Source organism: Musa acuminata, chromosome BXJ1-5 (genome assembly GCF_036884655.1).
Source record: "Musa acuminata AAA Group cultivar baxijiao chromosome BXJ1-5, Cavendish_Baxijiao_AAA, whole genome shotgun sequence".
NCBI classification, from domain to species: Eukaryota; Viridiplantae; Streptophyta; class Magnoliopsida; order Zingiberales; family Musaceae; genus Musa; species Musa acuminata.
Genome location: NC_088331.1, coordinates 41846693 through 41857231, shown reverse-complemented (window position 1 = coordinate 41857231; position 10539 = coordinate 41846693). Strand labels below are relative to the sequence as shown.

Sequence of the window (10539 nt, the reverse complement as noted above, 5' to 3'; positions counted from 1 at the left end):
GCTGTCCCAGATCTAGTACAGTTGGTCATTGGGAGTGGTAGTCGACCTTACGAGGGCTATTGAGTGTCGATAGAGGATCATCCACTCTCGGCGTCATGAGAGGAATATCCCATGTGTTCTTGCTCAGACAAATCCCTGGCCAGGGTCATTCGGGTTGAGAGAGAAAGAGTTCTCCGGGAGAATCCGATTAGAGCGAGACTCGAGTAGAAACCGTATGGGTCTGACAACACCATGCTCGATATACAGTCTTTGGGATATTAGATGGATGAGGGACTATAGGTACATGGTAACTGAGGACAGACAGGTCCAATGGATTGGATTCCCCTGTATCGTCTGGGGACTACGACGTAGTGGCCTAGTACGTCCGTAGTCGATGAGTCGAGTGAATTATTACAGAGATAATAATTCACTGAGTTAGAAGGAGTTCTAATAGGTATGACTCACGGCCAGCTCGATATTGGGCCTAGAGGGTCACACACATATGGTAGGCATTGCGATGAGTAGAGGTTCAGATATGAGATATCCGACGAAGCCCTTGTCTTATTGGATGCAGATCCAATACCCACTAGGGGAGGACCCATTAGGGTTTGATAGGGGATCTCTATAAATAGGAGGGATTCACAACCTCATAGGCTAGAGTCTTTACTTGCCCTTCCTAATCTCCTCTCCCTCTCCACCTTAGAGTAGGCCTGGAGTTTTGAGGAGCGTCGTCGCAACCCTGCTGTGTGGATCACCGCTAGAGAGGAGGACGCTTGACCTCCTTCACCCTCTCCTAAGGATCTACAAGGAAACAGGGATATACGATCTCCCTAGGTAACACAATCTCTATACGCAGTTTTGTGTTTTGCGAATTTTTGCGCACCAATCTTCGCACGACGACGAACATCTTTTTTGGGAATCGGGGATTTTTGTTTTCTTGTTCTTCCGCTGCGCATATGATGTCGCCCCCATGATTTCCCAACACCTTGGCCCTTGTCGGCTTTGCGATCGCCGAGTTCGACTCCGCCCAGCCAACCCATCGACGACACACCCCTCAAGCCCGCGTGGCCAAGTCACCAGAAGACAGCGGCCATGCATCGGGCCCCCTACGTGGAAGAAACCGACGCATAGCTCCTTTCGGGGGGGGAATATGATAGGGGTAAAAATAAATAAGACATGACACACCGGATTGGACGTAGCACCACCCAACGTCAGCCACCCCTGGGCGGCACACTGCCCCAGGAGGCGAGTATTAACACCGACGAAACATGCACCCTCGCTCACCACCCCCAGACAACATCATCATCTGACCTCGCACGACCGAACGAGGCAGAGGAAAGCGTCAAACGAGGCTCACCATACCCTGCGGCAGCTCGGTCTTCCACGCAACGCCCTTGACGACGACGGACACTATCAGGTGCACGACCCTGCCCCGACAGGATAGCGCACCAGATAACGTCGAACTCACCTATAAATACCCTTGGGTTCCAAGCAAGCAGGGAGAAAAAAGTGGCAGGGCACGACTTCACCCAAAATTCCTCTCCTCATCACTGACTTGATCGTTGGAGGGGTCGGGCCGAGCTTCCGACCCGACCTGTGTGCAGGAACGAAGGCGAGGTGGTCTCTTCCTGGCGCTGCTGCGGAGCTGCCAACCCGATCTACCACCCCGAACGACCGATCCCGACCGCAGGGAGACCCCGAGGGACGTCGCCCGAGATCCCCGACATTCGAACCGCAGAACCGAGCCGCGTCGGCCCCGAGGCCACGGCTTAAAAAATTACTTATCGTAACAAATTATATGCGATAATTTTTCGGCAATAGAAACGTTATCTTATTGGAATAGAGTTTATTCTTTATTCAGACATCAAGCTTTAACATGCAGCATGGGTTGCTTACTAAAAAAGTAAATGCCTTCAGGAAGTACAACTTATCGATCACTTTTTATTATGAGATTATTGGATTTGATCTCTAACTAAAAAAAGTATACAGTTAACCTTTTCTTCTTTAAAGTTTTAGAAAAGTGATAAGTAAAAAGAATAGTATTGCATCGTGAGTGAATGATTATCTTTTTAAAGAACATCAGCTTTGCTTATTAAAAGTCTTTACAAAACAAATATTTGTCATGAAAGAAGCGAAGATTGACGAGACACTTTGGAAGGAGCTGACTATAAATTCTAAGGAGAATGATGCAGCGGCATAATCTAATTTTAGATTATTACAAATTAATATATTTGATTTGACTATAAATAATAATCTAAGGAGAAACATATATATTTGATTTGACTATAAATAATAGAATGATTTGATTCATTCATCATCTTGCGTGATCCTTTTAATAATAAAAATCTATCTAAATATGATTAAGTCCTCTAACATAAATATAAGCATCATCTTCTATTTTTATCCATTAGATTAATTCAAATTTAGCTTCTTGCACTCACATTGTAAATATTTTCCGCCAAGTCCCTCACCAAAATTTGACGCGCACAAGAGTTGTCAGAATAAGAGCAGGCACACAACGGCACAGCACACAAGGAAGAGCCAAATCTGATGGAGTGACCGTTTCAGCTCCATCTCCTGCCTTCTGAGCCTGCCGCTGCCGACGTCGCCGCCCATGTGGTAAGGACTCGAGTAGTAAATGCCTGGCCGCTCTTGATTCCGGAACACCCACGGGAGCACCGCCATCACCAACCCCCCCAGCAGCCCGCCGGCCGTAGAGTGGATCACCCTCGTCGCTCCCGACGTGTACTCCCACCCGTGATTAGGGTGCTGGTGGTGACGGCGAGAATACGGTCGGGTCTCCGGGTACCGTTGTTCCTCGTTCGCTCCGGGCGACGGGGGGTGGGCCGGCGGCGGGCGGCGCGGTAATTCGAGGTCCGGGCGGGGCTTCTTGGCGCCGTGGCGGCCGCCGCCGTAGAGCGGCACCAGGGCGTCATGGTGGAGGGCGGCCTTGCAGACGGGGCACTGCTGCGGGGCGGCGCCGTCCGCCTGCTGCAGCCACCTGTAGATGCATGGCCAGCAGTAGAGGTGCCCGCAGAGAGTGACGACCGGCTCCACCGCGAAGTCCAGGCATATGTTGCAGTCGAAGCACGCGCTGGCGGAGGCCTGCGCGCCCGCGTCCGTCTCGCACTTGTTCCGAGGCTCGTCACTGCAACGGCGTTCCGCCGTCGGGAGTGGCGCTTCGGCTACCCGGTGGGCGTCCATGTCGCTTCAGCCCGGTGGACACAAGATCGAACAAGTAGCCCAAACAAAACAAGCTCTCCTCTGGGCAAGACCACGGCCGAAGGCTTTTTTGTCTGGTGCACAGAAAACTAGACGAACTCCTGCTTCCTTATCTAAGCATGGGAAGAACGCAGGGCTGAAAGTAAAACACCCAAGAAAGAATCAGTTGTTTTATTATCTAGATTTATGAATAGATAAGGATGGATAGACATATCCGTATATATAAAAAATATTTGTTGTTTTTGTTTTTAATCATGACAAGTGTGCATCATGATCTTTAGGTTCAACCTTCTGAAAGGGAAGCCATTGGATGTGGTCCTCCATGATGAAGTAGGAGCCGGTTGTTAAGCATGAGCATCAGCTGCGGCACCTACCGTTCACTTAGTGAAGCCAAAGCAGGAAGGTAGGAGGTCAAACACACAAATGATATGATGGACCAAATGGCAACCCAATTGCCTATCTATCCTCTTTCATTTTTATATATTTTTCATATTTATATATATATACATAGATGGACTCATATTTCTATTAGAAGATGAACACTGCTACTTGTCTCACACACACATATCTCATGATATCAGGTCTCGATGTCATGTTACTATGTAAACTCACCAATAACCAATCAAGATTAATAATATGAAGAGCCATACCCACCTTACTTATCACAAGCCTCATAAGAAAGTATATGGATAACAAAGCAGACGATCACAAGTCATTATCCTAGAGAGTGAGTTGTTGAGATAATTATTGTGCTTATCAAGACGTTGCAGAGGAAAAAAAAAAGGAAATGCTGCAGCAAGATGAGAAAGTGTCGCTATCAAACGGACAAAAAAAGGACGCATCGATTGACCAGAAAGCACACAATCACAAAGTCATTTATCACAGCCCCCCACACCACAGTCTTCGATACGTCATTTGTACAGACTTTATCTTCCCAAGTCTTCAGTCTCGGCAATTCAATATGAACGGAGCTTTATTGATTTTAGCTGGAAGGTCCTAACGCATTACACCTAAAAGATCTAATGAACTCTTCTTCTTCTTCTTCTTCTTCTTCTTCTTCTTCTTCTTTTGGTTCTAAATGTCATATTTTCATCCTATGTCCGCTGTTACTTGGTTAGCATGGCTATTTTATTGGGACATTTTAAATATACCTAAAGGTAGGGATAAGAGAGAAAGAAAAGCTTAAGAATACATACAAGTTCAGAAGGCAAAGTCAATAATAAATGACTGTAAGAAAAACAACAAACCCTTCAAGATAGTTATTCTGGAGCAAAACAGGGAGTGAGTATACATCAGCTTTTACCTATGGATTCTGGAGGCACAAGAAAAAGACAAGAGAGAGACTTCAAAACACTGTTACAAGTCCTTTACTCAGATCTGGTTCTGACTTTTCATGACTCTTTGGTCAGACATTTAATTCAACAAAAGGCACAAAACTTCAATTAAGAAAACCTAACCTTTTGTTAAGAAATTATTTATCTAATATCTACTTCTAAAAGTTACCAAGTAACCGTGAAGAAAAGCCACATAACTGCATTTACAAAAACCTACTTGTGCCATTTTCTTAATACAATATTAATCTAATATCTACTTCCAAAATTACCAAGTAACTTTGAATCATTTGCCATGGTATATGTTACGGATACAGGTATAACCCAGCAGTTCAACTCAGTAACTCAGTGAAGCTTGGAAAACAAACTCAATGAATTAAAAAGATACATATTTCAGTAAAAATCATCTTACAAGTAAAAATATTCTCAATCATAGATTTCGATTAGTTTATCATAAATTTCAGAAACTAAAGTTATCAGAAAAGACAATAACCATAAAAAGATTTTGATTGAGCTACTATGGATCTCGAAAACTATTTATGAATTCTAACGTGTCATTTATATTTGTTTTCATATAAACTAGTGAGTAACTCTACAGCTTGGGCTACAAATACAAACACAACTGTATATCCTTTTTGTCTCTGTTCCTAAAATAAAGCATCAGTCACTTGATTATGCAGTTCACAGAATAGCCTACCTAACCGGAGAGTCCTCCTCCACCTACCCAACAACAATAACAAGCCTTAGGTTTCAACCACTGACACAATCGTAAATCATTCGAGAAGTCATCGTAAATAGCATACTTATTTATAAGAACCAGATTTGACCGTCCAATCCCAAGGAAATCCAACCATCAGGCAGTCCAATGTGAACATTAAATCTAATATATTATAAGAACGAGTTGAATCAGATCCAATGGATCAGTTTTTTTCTATAAATTATTAGTGCTAACCACTTGAAAATGATTAAAAATTCGTTTTTGACAGATTTGTGATAATTATTGACTTTTGTTTTCATCATAAATTAGAAGAGGAATCGACCTAAGTTACCATCTTGTAAATTATTAAAGCCAAGCTCTTAGCAGTTATTTTTTTCATATTTATGCTACTTTATATAATAATAATAATAATATTTTTATTAACTAAGAATTGGATGAACCATTCAAAGCTAGCCCAAATAAATTAACGAATAACCTACTATTATCCAAATAAGAGTGGGTCATATTTTTAGCATCATGCCCCTAATCAAAATCGAATTGATGTTTGACCTGATTAATGCATTCATTTTTTTATATCTTTAGCTTGTTAAATTCTACCCACAAGACAAACAAATTATGAAGAACTGGCTCATCCAAACGCATTCCACTTCGAGAACGCAGTCGATGAATCCTTCACATCCAAAAAAGATTTAAGAATCTAATTGGAGAGAAGATCACCAGAAGCAAAGAAAGAAATCGGGAACGAACCCTTCGTCTCGTCGTACGAGAACGATCAGAAATCAAAGAAGAAAAAGGGGGGGGGGGGGGGAAAGAAGCACGCATTGCGAAAGACACGACCGGAATGGCAAACGTTCGTCATTAGGGTTGTGGATCAACAAGTCATCTGTGCTCGATCCATCCACCACGAAACAAGAGAGACGAGAAAAGAAAGATTTGTGGCAACGACGTACCGATTGGGATCCCTTCCTCCGCATTCTGGAGGCGGAGAAGGCGATGGGGGGCCGTTGGGGAAGGCGTCTCTTCTCTTTCGTTCGAATGGATTTGCTCTGAACCAGACTAACTATGAGATTGATATATTCGACGGACCGAGGCCGAGTCGTTCGTCCGCGCCGTATCCTTTCGACAGCGATGCCGTCTATATAGGAGGAGGAGGGAAATGGAGGAGAAGGGAAATCAAAATTAAGAAAAAGAACGATTTACTTGTATTTTCTTTTTATTGCATGGTGATTAAAATACTTGTCTTTTTTACCAATATTCATTTGAAATATAATTTATATTTATTCATTATCATCTAAGAATAATAGCAAAACAGACAAACAAAAAAGTCCTATTTTTTAATTAAATTGAGAGTATTTAAATTTTATTTGGCCACCAATAGTTGTTCCACAACTCGTGTCTTCTTTTGTTGCGTCGTCGACGTGCACAATATTAATCTGTGGGCGGTATGTATGAACGCATGATTCAGCGATGAGCGGCGGCTCTCAGGGGGGTTGGTTGGACGGTGTGTGTCACACTGAATGAATTGATTGGACGTCACCGAGCCTGATTTATGAGTCCCAAGTAGCCGAGTGTTGATGTTACGTCGCTCCAACCATCGCCTTTCTTATTGACTGAAACGACGTTGCGATCTCCGTCACCTTCTCAGCGATGGCCATTCACAACGTCCCTTTCCCACTATTTTCGCTGACATTTAATCCAAGCTTTTGCAGGGCGAAGCCGCACTGCCGTCGGAGGAAAGCAATCCTTCTTCTACCCAATGGGCGGACCCACCGTCGGGAGGGCTTTTCTCTTCTCTCCTATCCCGCTCGCACCTGCAGCGGATGGGGCCATGTGAGGCGTCGACCGGCCACCTCCTCGGGAGACGCGAACGCCAGTAGCAACTCATCGAAGTCTGCAGTGCTGGCCACCCACCGGATGCTGAGAGTACGACCACCTAATCTGTGGACAGGACTAATCCCTGTTTTGCTCATCCTCCCATTAAGAATCGAAAACCACGGCGGGTCAAACAAGATAATTAAGTCTCCCTCGTCAGATAGCCGCCTTAAATGAAAATAGAAAACGGTGCAGACTACTAAACCTGATCAGATCGATATTTGTCAAGATAAAAAAACTTGAATCGGAATATTAAAAAAGAAAAGAAAAGAAAAGATAGCGAAAATGAATTGAGCGACAAAAATTTTTGTTACTTCCCTCTTAACAAATAGTTCAAGATCCGTCTTCAAATTTTCCAATAATAGTTTTGATATCTATCATTTGTCTAGAAGGTTCTTAAATGTTTGATTAATTGATATCGATAAATTATAATGATTATTGATGGACAAAGAAATTAATTTTATCCAAAGAGATATATCATTTTAGGGATGTCAATTATACTGCAAACTCACACCTAAGGGGACGAGGATGGGGAAATAGATAAGGTTGGTAGATATTTTATATTATCCGTGCAAATAAGAGGCGGGGATGAATAGAACACTCCTCACCTTTTACTTATTCTCGACCTATTTATATGTAAGGTAAGATATTGAACCGAAACATTAGATGGTCAAATTTTCATTATTTAAATTAAATTAGGAGAATCTTGATTGAAATGATTATGATTCAATTAAAAACAATTTGATTCAATTGAGTCCAATAAAACATCTATTCATTCAACAATAACATCCTCTCCTCGTGACCTCATGCGTTGCATGTGCTCAATCTTTAATCGCATGCGACACCATAGTGATTGTTTGACTTTGTTTTTATTAGTTCTCCTTTCACCATTTGCAAATGATGATTCTTCTAACGATCGACGACTACAAACGATGAATAGTAAACAACAACAATGATTTTTTGCTATTCTTATTTCTTTCTCCTTCTCTTTCTATCACACACTCCTTTCTCCCTCCTCCCTCTTTCCCCCTCATCCAGCCGCTCAATTTCTCTCTCTCTCCTCCTCAACACAATCGCCCTCGTCCACCCCATAGCTCTACTTAGTCGATCATTGTAGTTCTCACCTCCTTCCTTGTTTCTTTCCTCGATCCTCCCCCATCTTTCCCTTATTTCTCTCATGAATTATGATATATATATATATATATATATATATATATATATATATATATATATATATATATATATATATAATTAATTAATTAGGTTTGATAGAAGTTTTATTTTTTTAAAAAAAAATAAATTAATTGGAAAGATACATAGAACTTATGAGTTCCTCACACCTTATGGGGATTCCCCATCCTTGCCCTCATACTATCTAGATAGGGAATAGGGCAAGGATAGGGACAGTGGATGAGATGAGAATGGAGATAAGGGAAGCGTTACCTTTCTCACCTTGTCTCGTTGATATCCCTAGTATCATTGTTTAGATTGGTAGATTACAAATGTTATTTTGGATGATTATTATTCTGTATCTAGTCACTGAGAGATTTGATGAAATGTCTTACTTTGTGTTGAAATATTTGAACATTGGAATATTGTATTTGGTAATATGTTCTTAATACTATTATTTTACAATGAGAGTAATATTAGTAACATGATTAATATTTTGTGAAAATTGAATGTCTTGTGTAAATTTTATGTGGTCATGATGTTTACTAGTATCACTTTTCTCAATTTTATGAATGTAACCCGAGTATAACTCGAGCGTAACCAAGGTATTTTCTTTAAACTAATCCAAACTTTTCTAGAACTATTGACACGTGATAAAATTTTAAATAGAGTATTTTTGGGTTGAATTTATGATCGAGTGTAACTCATTGAATTTTCACTAAACCTATCCAAATTTCTCTAGAACTAGTAGCGTGAGATGATAATATCTTTAGTATCATTTTGTTTTTATGAATATATGATGACTAATTTTTAAAATATGATATTTTTTAGGTAGAATCTATGATTGAACATAACTCGTTGAATTTTCATCAGATCTATCCAAAATTTCCAAAACTACTAGTGTGAGATGCTAATATGTTTAGTATTATTTTTTCTATTTTGTATGAATTTAGGATGATTAATTTTTGAAATAAGGTATTTTATATTAAATTTGTGATAGAGTATAACCAAGTATAATTCGGGTTAATTTTTATTAAATCAATCTAAACCTCTCTAGAACTATTAGTACATTATTTTAAGGTATATAATATTATTTTTCTTAATTTTTTATAAACTTAGCGTGATTAAAAATTTTTAAATAGGATATTTTTGCATTGAATCTATGATCGAGTGTAACTCAAGTTAATTCCTAACAAACCAATCTAAATTTTTTTAGAACTACTAGCATTATTATAAGATATTTAGTATCACTTTTTTATATATATATTTTTTTATCAATTTATGATAATTAAAATTTTTAAATAGAGTATTAGCCCTAAGTAGTCACACTACAAATCTAGACGGTATCATCACTTATTTAAGAAATTATTTTTATTGAATATGTGAACAAGTATAACTCGAATTAATTTTCACTAAATCAATCCAAACTTTTCTAAAACTACTAGGATATGTTTCTAATTCATAAGAATTTTAAGATAATTTTATATAAAAATTAATATATTTTTTAATATATCTTGTGAAAAAGTATAACCCGAGTATAATGATTTTTTTAGATAAATTAGGATAATTTTATATAAAAATTAATATAATTTATTAGAATAACTTGAATTTTTTAGTTTTACGATATATTTAGAATACTTCTATATATAAATTAATATATATTTTTTTATATATTTTGTCAATGAATATAACTCAAGTGTAACCCGATTGTAATTTTGAGTGTAATAACTTTTCTAGATAAATTATAAGGAGGAGAAGGTGGAGGAAGAGGGGACGGAGCGAGTAGAGGTTTAGAAAAAGGTAAAGGAGGAAGAAAATGAAGAGGAGGGATAGGGGGAGGTAGGGAAAAAGAAGGCTAATGGGAGAGGGAGGAGGAGTGGGGGTAGAGTGAGGAGAGGAGATAGTGGAGGTAGAGAAGGAGATGGAGATAAAAGTGGGAGGCAAAGTGAGAGAAAACATAGGTAGAATTGGAGGTAAAATGGGAGAAGAAGATGAAGAGAGAGAAAGAGGAGGAGGTAGAGTGAAGATGGAGAAGGTGAGAGAATATTTTATAAAAAATTAAAAGATAATTTAGGGATCAATTAAATCAAATTGGATAATTAGAGTATAGTTGAACCAATATGATTTTATTCATCTTAAAAAAATCAATTCAACTCTAAAAAACTAAAATTAAATCTAATCAAAGGATAATGATTATTTTTTTTTATAATTTTAATTTGGTTAAAGTTTTTCAAAAATATCCCTGAT

The 10539-nt window shown here is 39.3% G+C and overlaps 1 protein-coding gene across 3 annotated transcripts; it reads right to left on the bottom strand.

Moving 5' to 3' along the window:
- Positions 1–2354: 2354 nt before the first annotated feature.
- On the bottom strand, positions 2355–6378 carry LOC135674347 (E3 ubiquitin-protein ligase RMA1-like). 3 transcript variants are annotated; one of them, XM_065184117.1, is made up of 3 exons: positions 6201–6378; positions 3490–3581; positions 2355–3337 (listed from the first exon to the last, which is right to left on the bottom strand). In XM_065184117.1, exon 3 carries the CDS (start codon positions 3181–3183, stop codon positions 2476–2478), a length of 708 nt encoding a protein of 235 aa, XP_065040189.1. In that variant the 5' UTR covers positions 3184–3337; positions 3490–3581; positions 6201–6378; the 3' UTR covers positions 2355–2475. The 3 variants fall into 3 exon arrangements, with proteins under 3 accessions (XP_065040189.1, XP_065040188.1, XP_065040186.1); XM_065184116.1 differs by having other exon boundaries at positions 3490–3562; XM_065184114.1 differs by lacking the exon at positions 3490–3581.
- Between the last annotated feature and the right edge of the window lie 4161 nt (positions 6379–10539).

Bases quoted from the DNA above. Each gene is read 5' to 3' on its own strand.
- LOC135674347 (XM_065184117.1), bottom strand. From the start codon at position 3,183: ATGGACGCCCACCGGGTAGCCGAAGCGCCACTCCCGACGGCGGAACGC.